This window comes from Lissotriton vulgaris, chromosome 4_1, assembly GCF_964263255.1.
Source record: "Lissotriton vulgaris chromosome 4_1, aLisVul1.2, whole genome shotgun sequence".
NCBI classification, from domain to species: Eukaryota; Metazoa; Chordata; class Amphibia; order Caudata; family Salamandridae; genus Lissotriton; species Lissotriton vulgaris.
Genome location: NC_141691.1, coordinates 964968851 through 964983846, shown reverse-complemented (window position 1 = coordinate 964983846; position 14996 = coordinate 964968851). Strand labels below are relative to the sequence as shown.

The following is a 14996-nucleotide window of genomic DNA, read 5'->3' as shown; positions in this document are numbered from 1 at the left end:
ACGGGCCGCGAACTGGGCCGCAAACTGGTAGCGAAACGGGAATTCGCCATTTTGTGCTTCGTTAATTAAATTACTAGGTATAAGGGGGTGCGGGAGATGTATCCTAATCCCCTATGTTTCCTGAGGGTCGCTGAGGAGGCTGATATATGTTGATACATCTCTTCCAGCGGCTGTGCGTGAGCTTTTTTTTTTTTTGGCTGCGTGACAGTCCGGAGCGGCCGCCATCTTGTCTCTCGGTAGGATCGAGAGAGAAGAAGAGGTGAAAAACTAAGGGGGAATTTAATGAAAGGGGGCAAGGTATCCCCCTCTTGACCCCCTAGGAATGTTGTTGGGGTTATTAAAGGGTCCCGTGGGGAAAAGAAAAAAAAATGATTTTTCACGGTAGAAGCGCTTCACGGGCCGCGAACTGGGCCGCAAACTGGTAGCGAAACGGGAATTCGCCATTTTGTGCTTCGTTAATTAAAGTACTAGGTATAAGGGGGTGCGGGAGACGTATCCTAATCCCCTATGTTTCCTGAGGGTGGCTGAGGAGGCTGATATATGTTGATACATCTCTTCCAGCGGCTGCGCCATCTTGCCTTTTTTCCAATGCCACAATTTTGTCGTGCACGGCAGCCATTTTAGATGCCAGGCTGGTCCCAGGCTATCACCTACCCCTGCGGATGTAGTTTATGGCCCCAGCTGTAGAGAATTCAGACATGCCAACCCTCCCGATTCAGGCGTGTGACTACTGATTTCAGTGCTAGTCTCCCGCCTCCCGATTTCTGCAAGCAAAAACCCGGGGGCATATTACGAACAACTAGCGATAATTTTTGTCTCTAACTTGTTTAGAGACAAAAATTATCGCCGCACATCGGCGATTTTTATTGCAGATAAACCTTGCTATTATCGCAGAAAAGTCCGCGATATTCATGTATTATCGAGCAAATGCTCTTAGCCATGTTATCCACCTCCCATTGGATAACATGGCTAAGAACTGCTCAGGGCAGGTGTTAGATTTTGGAGATATTCGCGCTTAGCGCGAATATGTCCAAAAGTTGGTAATAGAAGATAGCGATGTTAGGGACTGTTTCCAGTCGCTAACATCTTGGCACGGCACTTTGCATGTCATTAGTGATAAGTATCACTGACATGCAAAGCGGGGCCCAAGATGGTCGCTATCTCCTTTTAGCTGTCACTAACTGGTGTTAGCGACAGCTTGGTAATAGGGAGATAATTTTATCTCCGCTTTCATGGCTTTTAAAGCCAAAAAAGCGGAGATAAACCCCCTTGATAATATGCCCCACGATTCCTTGGGGGTTTCAGCTGACAGGGCTTGGTATTGTGTTACATGGTAATTTTTCCAGGAAACGTCAGAGGGTCGATGCAGGGGTTCTAGAAGAGGTGATAAACCATTTAAGCCTCATGAACAAGCACATGGTCTTTTAAAGATTTGTGAAGTACTCGGAGCGGCGGTGTGTGTGTGCCCTCTTTCAGGAGCGGGCGGGGGGGGCACTGCCAGCAACTTGCCAGGTCAGGTAGTGTTCAACACGTGCATCACCCTTTCTCTGCCTGCTATTGCGCTCCATGCTTCGGAAAGGTAAGAAAAAGAACGTGCATTTGAGTTTGAAATGTCCGATCCTGCAGCAGCACACTTCCAAAGCCCACACATGACAATAACCCGATTCAAGGCCCCATTCACCCGTTTTAAAAAAAATAGATAACACTCCAACAAAGTAAGATTATAAAACTTTATTAACTATTAACTTTAACGAACGGAACAAAAACTAAAAACAATTTAAACATTTTTCAACACAAAAAGCAACAATGGTTAGAAGCTGTCTTTTGTGCGAATAGTCCCAAGGCAGCACAACGTGCAGAGTTCTGGACGGCACCCAGGTGATGTCGCCTGGGTGCCGCACTGGTTTAGGGATCCTACAATGCAGCACAGAAAAACAGCGTGGGGCGTCCCGGGTGGTGCGGGGGGAGGCCTCGTCAGTAGCGGTCTGTGTCCAGTGTCACATGGCTGACACAACATGTACGACAGGCACCCAGGTGATGTCCAGTAAACTGCCGCACTGGTTTTGGTATCCTACAATGCTGCTCCGAAAATTGGCGTGCGGCGGCCCGGGGGTGGGGGAGGCGGCGTGAACGGGCCTCCCCAGGTGGCGGCCATCTAGCTGAGTTGCGCCCGCTCTTGCGGCTACAGCGTCTCGCTCACCATGTTGTTGAGTTGCTCCCACTCTTGCAGTGCAGCGATAGGCGGCTGCCACATGGCTCTTAAAATGGCGGACGGCTCCTCGGTTTTGGGCCTGGTCCACTGAAATGGCCCTGGGACACTTTGGAACTCGGACGCTTGCCTGCTAGGGCTTGGGCTCCATTCTCGAAAAGCGTCCCCTCAGCCGTGAAGATTGTACAAAAGTCTTGGGGGCCCCCGACTCCCGCAGGCTTCCGGTGGGGAGCGGCTGCCATGATTGCTCGCGGAATGACCACGACGGAGCCACGAGATGGTGGTGCTCTCATGCTGACGCCAGCTTCAGTCTGAATGATCCAGAAACAAGGTGGGGCTTTCATCGTTTGGGAAAAAAAAATGTTCTAAACCAATGAAAAGTGTTATTTTTAGGTCATATGACCAAGCCTTCCATCTTTAGGAAACCAAAAGTAAAATGAACCAATGAAAAGTTTTATAAACAAGTCACATGACCTGTTATGCGGCATAGGGCTACAAAAAGCGTAGAAAATCCGTTGGCACGTGAGGCGGCGTCAGTAGCGGACCGATGTACGAATAGGCCGAAGGCAGCACAACGGGCCGAGATCCGGATGGTACCGAGGTGGTGTCCAGCAAATTGCCGCACTGGTGTGGCCATCCTACAATGCTGCGCCGAAAGACGGCGTGTCCAGCTGAGTTGCGGTCACTGTTGCGGTACAGTGACTCGAACGCGCCGAGATCCGGATGGCACCGAGGTGGTGTCCAGCAAATTGCCGCACTGGTGTGGCCATCCTACAATGCTGCGCCGAAAGACGGCGTGTCCCGCTGAGTTGCGGTCACTGTTGCGGTACAGTGACTCGAACGCGCCGAGATCCGGATGGCACCGAGGTGGTGTCCAGCAAATTGCCGCACTGGTGTGGCCATCCTACAATGCTGCGCCGAAAGACGGCGTGTCCAGCTGAATTGCGGTCACTGTTGCGGTACAGTGACTCGAACGCGCCGAGATCCGGATGGCACCGAGGTGGTGTCCAGCAAATTGCCGCACTGGTGTGGCCATCCTACAATGCTGCGCCGAAAGACGGCGTGTCCAGCTGAGTTGCGGTCACTGTTGCGGTACAGTGAGTCGAACGCGCCGAGATCTGGATGGCCCCGATGTTGTGTCCAGCAAGTTGCCGCACTGGTGTGGCCATCCTACAATGCTGCGCCGAAAGTCGGCGTGGGGTGCCCCGTTGGCTTATGAGGTGATGTCAGTAGTGGACCGATGTGTGAATAGGTCGGAACCAGCACAAGGCGCCAAGATCCGAATGGCAAGTCCTGGAAGTTGAGTGCCTCAGTTGAGAGTTCTGAGCAGTGCTTGTAAGACTGTCTGAAGCTTATTTGCACCTGCTGCAGCTTCACTAGGTCCGGCGGAACTTTTTGCCTTTTCCTTTCTGCTTCTTTTCCTACAATGCGTTTCATCTGAAGACACGACCAGGTCCCTGAATGTGTGCAGGGGGACGCTATTGATCGAATGAAAATGGCGGCTTGACACAAAGCTGACTCAAGCGTTACTGTTGATGCTATACAGACAAAAATTGGTTTTCAGTTTGTACATTCTTCAGGTTTTTTTTTTCCATCCAAGTCTGATTGAGAGTTTGTAGAAAAATGGCTTCAGATTTTGCACATACTACTCTTCAACATTCTTCCTAAATGTAACAATGTGAAACTCACTAGGAGAACGGCTGTTTCTGTTTCCTTTCAAAATGCTGCCAACAATATTTTCTGAATGGAAGACACCATCTTGTAGCATAAAGGGCCGAAAGGGGTTCTGGTCTGGCCGATGGTTGGTGGAGACATTTTGACTATATCTTGGACCTGCCCGGCCTCGCCCAAAATGGCGCCGGTATAAATGGGACTCGTAACTCCTTGCCCGCAAATGTATATCTAGAAAATGTTATTGTAAGTGGCCCTGCTCTATTTTAATTACAAAATGTATGTCCACCGATTCCGCAACTGTTAGACACCTTAGTTCTTGCAACCTAATGGCCCGCTCGTTACGTTCCTCTACAGTGTAAATGTCTCCTCATCATATACGATTTCAGTTTGCTCCGTGGCCGGCCCACGTGGTTATAGGCCCGTATTTGTATACTGACATTTTCACAATAAAGGTTTTTAAAACAAAACACGGTAGTAGTATTTACATTGGTAAAGTTTTTACTTTTAGTCACTGTTTTCGAATCAGTAAAAGGCAAGTGAAATAAAGCAGTCCAATTACATGACGGATAAAAGGTATAATATGTAGGAACGCAGTAAAGATAAATGGTCAAGGGCAGTTGTGTTTTTCATGTCTGCAACATAAAGTGATCGATAAGAATCTGATAATCAGGCGTATCGGCGACTAAGACAGCAGGCCGAATCTCTTTTACTCAACGGCTCCGTCATGGAAGGAAGAAACGCCCTTTTTCTCGAAAAAGGAATATATTTTACTTGCAAGACAGTTGTAAATTTTCCGGGAAAGTACATTAGCCTGGAATATTATAACATATGTTTGAAAAAAAAATATTGTTCGAAAATAATAAAAAGCGTAATTTTTAGGTCATATGACCAAGCTTTTCATCATTAAATTAACAAAAGTAAAATGAACCAATGAAAAGTTTTATTAACAAGTCACATGACCTGTTATGCTTACGTTACGCGCTGCGCGCCGCGCCTCGGATCACTTCCGGGTGCGCTAACGCGGCGTGTCATACAACGCATTACGCGACAACGTAGGTCAAGAATATAGTCTAAATGTCTCCACCAACCAGCGTTCAGAACACAACCCCTTTCAGCAGTCCAAAAAGTTCTGTTAAATGACAACAGAGGGGACAGGCAACAAGAACCATCAGTCAAAGAGGGGAGGGCAAGTTCTTCTCTTCCGGGTCACGTTGGGGCGCTACCGGAACTGATCGAATTGGTAGTCTATAGTGTTTCTGGATGTTTCAGACTAAAGCTGGCGTCAGCATGAGACCACCACCATCTCGTAGCTCCGTCGTGGCCATTCCACGAGCAATCATGGCAGCCGCTCCCCACCAGAAGCCTGCGGGAGTCGGAGGCCCCCAAGACTTTTGTAGAATCTTCACGGCTGAGGGGACGCTTTTCGAGAATGGGACCCAAGCCCTATCAGGGAAGCGTCCGAGTTCCAAGGTGTCCCAGGGCCATTTTAGTGGACCAGGCCCAAAACCGAAGAGCCGGCCGCCATTTTGAGAGTCCTGTGGCAGCCGCCTATCGCTGCACCGCAAGAGCGGGAGCAACTCAACTAGATGGTGAGCGAGACGCTGTAGTCGCAAGAGCGGGCGGTAAACAGCTGAATGGCGGAAGAGGCACAGTGTAGCAAAAGCGGGCGGAATGGCAACTAAAACGGTAAAGGGGCGCCCCACTACAGCTTGTCTTCAGGTCAAACGGATTGTGGGACAAGGTCCAGAATTGAAGAGTCATCAAAAGGCAAAAAGTTCCGCCGGACCCCGGGAGCCGGCCGCCTATGTCGGGGGCGATCTCAGGCTACACCAGTGCTATAAGACTTGGGGAGGGTGTCGGAGCCAAGCGTCTTCTCCGAGTCCATGGCCATCACACCGCCCCTCAGGGGCCTCCGTCAAGCTGTTTAGGAAGCTAACATATCACATTGTTTTCTAATGCAGTCAGGTCCACAAACGACACTCACTTACTTTGAGATAGTGAAGCTGCAGTAGGTGGAAATAAGCTTCAGACAGTGTTACAAGCACTGCTCAGAACTCTTAACTATGGCACCCAACATCCAGAACGTATGCTATTTGAGAATGGCAGTGACATCGAAGCATCTCAGGGACCAAAACCATTAACGTACTTTCACGTATGAAAATCTTACTTGGGGAGGGGGCAGGAGCGAAGCGCCCCCTCCCAGTCAGCGCCACCACACCGTATGTTGAAAATCTGAAGCCATCGTTCTACAAAGTCAACCAAACTTGGATTGAAAAATCTAGAAAAATGTACAAACTGAAAACCAGTTTTGGTCTGCATAGCATCAGTAGCAACGCTTGAGTCAGCTTTGTGTCAAGCCGCCATTTTGATTCAACAAAGCACAGGCATTGAAAAAGGCTCAAATTCAGAACTCTAAACTATGGCACCCAACATCCAGGAGCTTGCCATCCGGATCTTGGAGCCTTGTGCTGCTTTCGATCTATTCACACATCGGTCCACTACTGACATCATCTTATAAACCAACGTTATGTAAATAGTTTTTTAATAAAATGTTTTACCCTGTTTCTTTGCTGGTGTGTTGTCTATATTTTTAATATTTGCATAGGGTTTGTCGTTATTTTGTGCGGGATGGGTGATGGAGCCGAGCTGTCTTGCAGCCCTCATGGTGTGGAGCTCAGTTCATCTCACTATTTTCGTATTTCTCATGAAGGGTTGTTCCTAATATTTCTATTTTAGCGAGGTCAAAAAGAGATCCAATTAGTGGCCTACTGATTTTGCTAGATTACTTTTATTTTTTTACACGATTTTTCACTATCTGCAAAGACTAAACAGAGTATTGCGACTTTGTGCTTGTTTGTAAATAGAGAATGATCCAAAGAGAACCAATTCTAAAACAGTAAATGCTTGGACAACAATCAATCAAATGGAGAGACAAGTAGGCACGACGGATTACAACGGGGGTAAAGGCCTGCGTTAACTACCCTTCAGTATCTGCAAAGAGAGAGTACTACTAAGACAAAAGAGGGGAGGGGGGGCGGTGCAGCGTTCAAAGCACATCAGCGTGCATAAATACGAAAATGTTTTTATCTATCACGTACTTGACATTTTAAAGCTTTTCATATTTGCTATTAAAAAACCAATGAAATTCACAGAAAAAAACCATAGGTTATAGTGGATATATAGTTAGGAATTTGCATTTACAAAACCTTGAAAATTCAATGAAAAAACCATTGGTTTTAGGCCATATATAGTTAGGAATTAGCATTTACAAAACCTTATTTTACTCGCATAAAACCATCGAAATTCCATATATAGTTAGAAGCGCTAACTATATATCGCGCACCCGCAATCCACTGCTGATGATGTCACATATTACATCATTCATGACATGGTCAGTGACATCACTGATGACATCACTGATGACAACTCAAATGACATCACTGATGACATCTCAAATGACATCATTGATGACATCACTGATGACAACTCAAATGACATCACTGATGACATCTCATTTGTCATCACTGATCACATCACTCATGTGATAATACAATGAACCTCTTCAGACTCTAATATAACCTTACATACACTCAGTATAAACAGACACTCACAGACTGTCACTCATCCATGGAGTTACTCACACACCTAGTCAGTCATGCAAAGAATCAATCACACCTCCATTTCCTCAACTATACAGTTATACACATCTTACTTATTCAAACATATAATAACACATATTTACTCTCTTATATAATCCCTGATACAAGCTCACAGTGATCGATACAGCCACTCACACATTCACTGGCTCTTCTGTTCAGTTATTTATATATTTCAACTCTCACATGTATTGTGTTTTACATACGTACTTACTTGCACATGTAGCACTGAGAAATCCATTCACTCACCAACACACCCATGCACAGTCAACCGCCCATATAGCGGTTTCCACATGCACTCTTGAACTCATACTCCTAGTGAATCAACTGCTTACACATCTATGCACAGAGTCACGCACCTCCCAGCCACCCACACACACACTCAGCCTCCCATTCAAATACTTGGGCAACCAATCAATAACCCATATGGCCACTCTCATAGCTACTGATCAACACATGCAGCAGCTTACACAACAACAAACATACTGATGCACAAATTAAGACAGTTTAGTCACTAACCCATGCACTCAGTGAGACACATTTAATCACTCTTTCATACAGTCAGTCATGCACCTACTAAATTCTTCATCCAGACACTTATACATCCACTCATTCTTCAATATGTAAAACATATTTAAACTTTACAGACACATACAATCACTGGATGTTGTGATCAGTGATGTCATCAGTGATGTCATTTGAGATGTCATCAGTGATGTCATCAGTGATGTCACTGACCATGTCATGAATGATGTAATATGTGACATCATCAGCAGTGGATTGCGGGTGCGCGATATATAGTTAGCGCTTCTAACTATATATGGAATTTCAATGGTTTTATGCGAGTAAAATAAGGTTTTGTAAATGCTAATTCCTAACTATATATGGCCTAAAACCAATGGTTTTTTCATTGAATTTAAGGTTTTGTAAATGCAAATTCCTAACTATATATCCACTATAACCTATGGTTTTTTCTGTGAATATATATATATATATATATATATATATATATATATACACACACACTACTGGCGGTCGCCAGTAGGCAGTTATAGTTAGGATTATTTAATATAGGGAAACCGCAACATTCTATTGGGAATAACTTTGGCGCCGGATGAGGAATCTGCCTGAAAATTCTGACATTTGCCTCGCTGCGCTCCTTCCCTGAAAGTTGGGGGGATTCGTCAAGCTGGGCCAAGATAAAAGGGGGGTCCCAAAACGTGTTTTCCCCATGTTAATTTCCATAGGGTGGTTGGACTCCCTTTTAGCCCGAACGGCTGAATGGATTTCCTCCAAACTTGGCAAAATTGTAGGGACTGCCTTTGCTATGTCTCAAGATATGTGCTCCAGTGGATTTTGAGTGATTTAGGTTCAAAGGTATATCTAAGCGCGCACCGGGACGCGCTCTAGCGCGCTACGAGAGTTCGCGCGCGGAAAGCGGATTGGCTCTCGGGTGTCTGTCTACATTCCAAACAGTCCGGAGCGGCCGCCATCTTGTGTCTCTGTAGGATCAAGACACAAGAGGTGGCAAAAACAAAGGGGGAAATGATCAAAAGGGGGCAGGGTAGATTCCCCCCCCCACCCCCTAGGTTTGATGGGCAAAATAAAAACTTTTTTTTTTTCGATTTGCGCAGTGGGAGCGCCTGGTACGCGCACCGGGGAGCCTACCATGGGGAAAAAAGGACAGATTTTTAAAACATGTAGCATTTTTTTTATAAATTGGAGGTAGTTCTAAAAAGAACTGTTTTTTTATTCTTTTTGTTTTATTTTTTAGGAACATTTTATGAACAATTTTATAATTTTTGGGGAGTTTTTATGGGGACAAACAAAAAACAGGAAATTGTAAACGGCTCAACGAGCAAAAAAAAAAAAAAAAAAAAAAAAAAATCAGGAAAAAAACTACGGTTTCTTTGGGCACTTGTGGTGGTCACCAGCACGGGTGATGAGTTTAACACTTTGCTCACCATAGCAAATTGTACGCCCACAAAATATGCACACTATTTTGAAATTTCCAAACTGGGTTTGGATGTTTGGGACCATCTCCCTTGCCTCTGGTCCCGATTGAGTGGGTTGGGTACTTTGGGAGGTGCTGGGAGAAGATTGGTGAGGGTTTCTGGTCATGTCTCTGACCTCTGCCGCAGCATAGTTGTTAGGGTGCCGGCGTTGCATGCGGCGAATCATGGTGTTGCCAAAAGAATATTTTTTTTGGCAGGGTTCCCACTGGAAAGTACAGTGCCACAGATCAGACAAGTAACCAATGGCGCATTCACTTTCTTGAGGCCCTTTGGGATTTTAAAAAACTCCCAGACAATGTGCTCCTTTGGCTTGTAGGGGGAATTTCAATGGTTTTATGTCAGTAAAGTTTCCATCTAACTATAACTGGTGTCAAACCTATGGTTTTTTCAGTGAATTTAATAGGTTTTTTAAATGCAAATTCCTAACTATAACTGGTGTGAAACCTATGGTTATTTCAGTGAATATATATATATTATATATGCATATATACACATACACACACACAAATGATAAACCAATGGCTACAGTCAGGTGCTTAAGTAAGACCATAAAAATAAAACAATTAAAAAAATAATAATCTATACAAATGTACCAGTTATGGTTTACTGAGCTAACTATAACCTGCACCAGTCAACCTCTTGACTTTAAAACTGTGGGTCATTTGAAGTCTTTGAGAGGGTCACCTATTAAGGTGAATAGAAAATTGGACACAAGTGTAGCATGTTGAAAGACTTCAAATCCACAAGACCCAAGACCTACAGGGCACGGTCACTATGAATGGATATCTTCAGCGATGTCATCAGTGTGATTATTGATGTAATATGTGAGGTCATAAGCAGTGCATGGCAGGGGCATATGGTAGAGTTAGCTCACTAAACTACAGCCAATTTCAATTATTTTAGTGTTTTTCTAAATGCTAGTTTTTTCCTTATTTCTCAGCGAATTGCTTGTAGTGTTTTTACTGCAAGCTAAGATCTTATTACATTCCCAAACCATAGTGTCACTTTAACCTTTGTGTTTTTTTCCCCTTCAGTTAGTAGACACATGGAGTTTATCGTAAAGCTATAAATTCCAGCATCCATTTACCTTCACAATATTTTGGTACTCATTATTTTGGCCATAGTGTTTTTATAGGGAGAGACTTCATCCACCATATTCCGGCAGTATTCCTGCCGGAGGCCTGTACACCGAGCAGTAATTTGCTGGTACTTTCAGTGAATATTGTTGAAAAGGAATATAGGTCCACTTTTAAAAGGGGGTTGTAGAGATTTGCATGGGAAGGATGGTTTGCAGGGTGACTGTCTGAAAATAAAGAGCTGGAATGAAAAAAATGAACTGGAAGGAAAAGGATTTAAATAAACTTGTTTAGGGTCGGTTTTGCTGAGCCATCAAATCGTACAATTGCATTTTCAAGATCTCCACAAACAATATGTAGATAGTCAATTTACATGCAATGGAGTCAGTGGAAAGTTTGCAAATGTGTTGACATCATGTAAACTACACAGGGCTTTACTATATGGCCGCATAATCAGTCATTTATTTTCTAGATGTTAGTTACTGACATATCAATCAGCTTATTTGGTAACATATTTCAAAAACAGAACATAAAAACATATATAAAGTAAAGAAAATGGTGTCTCTTACCCATTAAAGCAATGAGATCTGTCATTGCCTCGTGTACAGAACCCCCATAAACGCCCGAATGAAGGTCTTTGGCACAGCACTCAACCTAATTTTAAAGAAATATAAACTATTTACCGTTTATTAATGATTTATTTAAAACTATGATTTTAGAGACTATCTACTGGAAATGCAAATGTTGAATACCACATAGTAGGGAATGGCGCACAGTAAGCCTACATTGATACTGAGTGTAAGCACAGCAATGAGAGAAGGTGTGAAAAGACCACACTAAACAGTAACGTCTCAGTGCTTACAAGTAAACATTCAAATTTAGTACAAACCCCCAATGGCAAGAATAACCGAGTGATTGAGGAGCACTGGAAAGATGAACATGGACCATAGGTTATTTGATTTAGAAAAGGGCACAAAGCATAATTTAAAGCGGTATTAGGCAACTAGGCCTCCAATAATGTATGCCATCCAAGACTACACTCACATACTTAACATACATTGGTTATACAAGATGATACATCTTAAGACAAGGTTATTGGGATTCTAAATCCCAAAAGGTTAGAAGGGCCCATCATTTATAGACCAGAAAGCCATTCAGTGAATCTCAAAGGGTGGCCAGCTTAAGACTACTGATACTTGCCACTGCAAGACTTTTTAATTCAATATTATGTGATGGGATTGTCCCCGCACATGGTAAATGGGTGCCTACCCCTGCCCAGAGTCCCAGGCTGCATGCAAGGCTGGTATCCGTACTTTAGCTTGCGCCCCCCAGTGTCACACTACCCCAGCATGTGCACAAAGGTGTAGGCATGACTGGGGTCAATGCAAATTATTTTGCATGCTCCTAGCTTAGCAGGACACAAGGTACACAATAAGGATAGCTTCCCCAGACAGCAGCAGAGTATTGCCTGCATTCCCTTGGTGTTGGGGTGGAGATTCAGACACTGAAATGAAGAGGATGGTGACAGGGTTCCCTTTAACAATTTCACGAAGACCTTGTTAGTACATGATTGCCAATTTGTTATTACTGTACACTGCAATTTGGTAGTGTATAGGGGTGAAAGGTGCAACCGCAGTTTTTTGTTCAAGGTGAGTATGTTTTTGTATTTTTGCCAGTCTGATTACTTTTTCAGAAAAGGTAATGGCAGCCCAGGTGAAAAGACTTCACACTTCACTGTGCCCAGGTTTTTATTATTCCTGCTTGAAGATGGTCCCATCATTTAATGTAATGAGAATCAAGACTTTGCACAAAGGAGGGGTCTTAATAGCCACCCAGAAATGACATTTAAAAAAGAACTAACTCAACCATTTTCTGAAACATGTGATCCACATCTTCTGTATGCAAAAAGTACATAAAGGAGGGGCCCACTTGGTTCCAGTTCCAAATGCTTAATGACTAAAGATAGAAATGCTATCTTCAGCACATGGACAAGTGTTGCATGGCCATCCCATATTCTCCACCTTTTCTCTATCACCATTAAATGCATGAATATACTTCACCAGGAAATGACAAGGTTCAGATCAAGTGAAGGAAAGAGGTCTGAATGATTAAGAATACGAAAGTGAGAACGGTCTGAAACTATCTTAATCTCATGTTGCCCAAAGCTTTTTCCGTCATACGCCTAGGAGGAATCCTCCTACACAAATTCTTTGTGCAGGGTCACGGAAAAGATATTTTGAAGAAACAACCTTCACCACTTAAGTATCTATTGACGTTTACATACAATGGTTCATTCATTCCTATGTGGTTGGCTCTCTCCTGACTAGAAGTTACTTCTTGCTTATAGTTCCAAATACCATGCTTACTGGAAAAATAAATGATCCTCCTCTTACACTCCTTCAGTATGCCAGGTAAAGGGAGGGTTATAAAGAATATGGTCTTAGCTTTGCATGCCTTAGCCAAGACCTTTTGATTTTACTAAAAGTATGTGTAATATACTTGCTTATTAGGGATTTCAGTGAGCCCTCTTCATTTTTTGGGAAAGAATGTTGGAGGATCTGTGCTACTAAAGTGTTTGAGGGTGTGTTTTCTAGTAGCCGATCAATGCCAATGCATTCACACCACAGACAGTCCTTCTAAAATGTTTAAATATTTGGCATAAAGTGTTGTCATTCACTCGCAAATCTACATGTTGGTGGGAATAGCAAGACAATCACATTGCTGAAATGTGTGTAACAATATTTGTGCACATTTGTTGATGTTGAGGGAGGAAATGTATTTAATCAGGTTTCTCAAATACTGACTTGCATGTGGAATTCAGCTTTTAAGCTTGGGTGATGTATTTAAAAATTTTACTGAAATCCTCACATACAAGCCAGCTACAAACTGTAGAATAGAATTATATTTTTAGTACATGAAATTGGTTTTACTATGAAGTTATACGATGTAAGCACTGAGACATAGGAAAGTGTATCATTAAGGGGATTGATCATACATTTAGTAGGTGTCCACTTATATATTGGTCATTTGGCAATTACCTAATGACCCTGGAATAATTACATAATGACCCTGGAATAATAGGAACGAATACTATCCATTTACAACACTTTCATGTATATTTAGAGTGGGAGCGCAGTAAATGCAACTTTTAGCCACATCACAAAAATTTTGCTTATGGGAAGAGATAGAATGGCTGACAGAGGTTTGAGGAGTTAAAAGGTCGATTTCCAAACTCCTACTATAGTACGTACAGCACTCCACTGCTTTGTAGGTATATTGCACTATATCAAATCACATACGTATGCAGTGTACAAAATATTGAAAGGCAGATCACTACCTTGTTTATCCTCTATGCCTTGCTCTGAAATATAAATACTATGGAAGTAATTTGCAAGGTGAAAGGCAATTTATACAGATAGCCAAGTGATAAATGGTAGATTCCAAGTACTAAATTATGAGATTTATGAAAAATCATTTAAATATTTTGGGGCACAGTCTTGTCGAGACCCAACATGCAGCTTCTTACGCTGTGGGGATTACTCTTATGGCCTTAACCTTCTCAATGATATCCCAACATGAGAAAAAATTAATCTGGTCTTTTTGTAGAGGAAGTGATTCTGGACCTGGTGACCTGCTCAGATGAGACTAGATCCAGTTGGAGCGGAGTTTCAATGAAGAGAGCCGAACACCACTCCTTCCACCCCCGCCTCTACCCACAAGCATTCCTCGCAGGGGAAGGACACCTATTCTAGGAAGTTGACTCTGTATATACTATACCAAAATGAAGTATAGTGTGCACAGAGTCCAGTGGAGCCCCAAAGGTAGGCAAAGATAATAGTTGATAGCACCTTACTCTCTCTGTTCGTGGTAAGCCTGGGCGGAGCAGTACTACGCTGAGGTCCACAGAGTGGGGGACAAACTCCGTGGAAACTCCGCTCTGCCTCAACCCCCTTAGGAAGAATTACAGTAAATATATTTTAAAGGTTAAAAAAAAACGACACTTACCTGAACTGCGGCGTCCCTGGGCTGCCGCACTCTTCTTCCTCGGTTGGACGATGATCTGCGCATGCGCATTTCTTGCAAGGAATGTGCGAGTGCATGTGCAGAGAGTGAAACCAAGGAAAGGAGGACAGCAGCCCGGGGACTCCGCAGTGAAGGTAAGTGCTGATTTTTTTTAACCTTAAGAGTATATTTAAAGTAATTCTTCCTAGGGGGGTGGGGAGTGTGGAGGAGGGCCTGAGCAACTGAGCTCCGGAGTGTGGAGAGTTGTGCCTACTTCAAGGAACGCAGAGTATGCACAACTCCGTGGGTGGAGCGGAGCTCTCCACCCACAGTTAATTTGTGGCCGCGTGGGCGAGCAGTAAGG

The 14996-nt window shown here is 43.7% G+C and overlaps 1 protein-coding gene across 1 annotated transcript in view; it reads right to left on the bottom strand.

Moving 5' to 3' along the window:
- CNDP2 (carnosine dipeptidase 2) overlaps positions 1-14996 on the bottom strand; it is a 171184-nt gene that overhangs the window by 94143 nt on the left and 62045 nt on the right. Inside the window, exon 6 of the mRNA XM_086965227.1 lies at positions 11200-11284. Within this exon, the coding sequence (XP_086821353.1) occupies positions 11200-11284 (85 nt within the window). The remainder of the gene's footprint in view (positions 1-11199; positions 11285-14996) is intronic.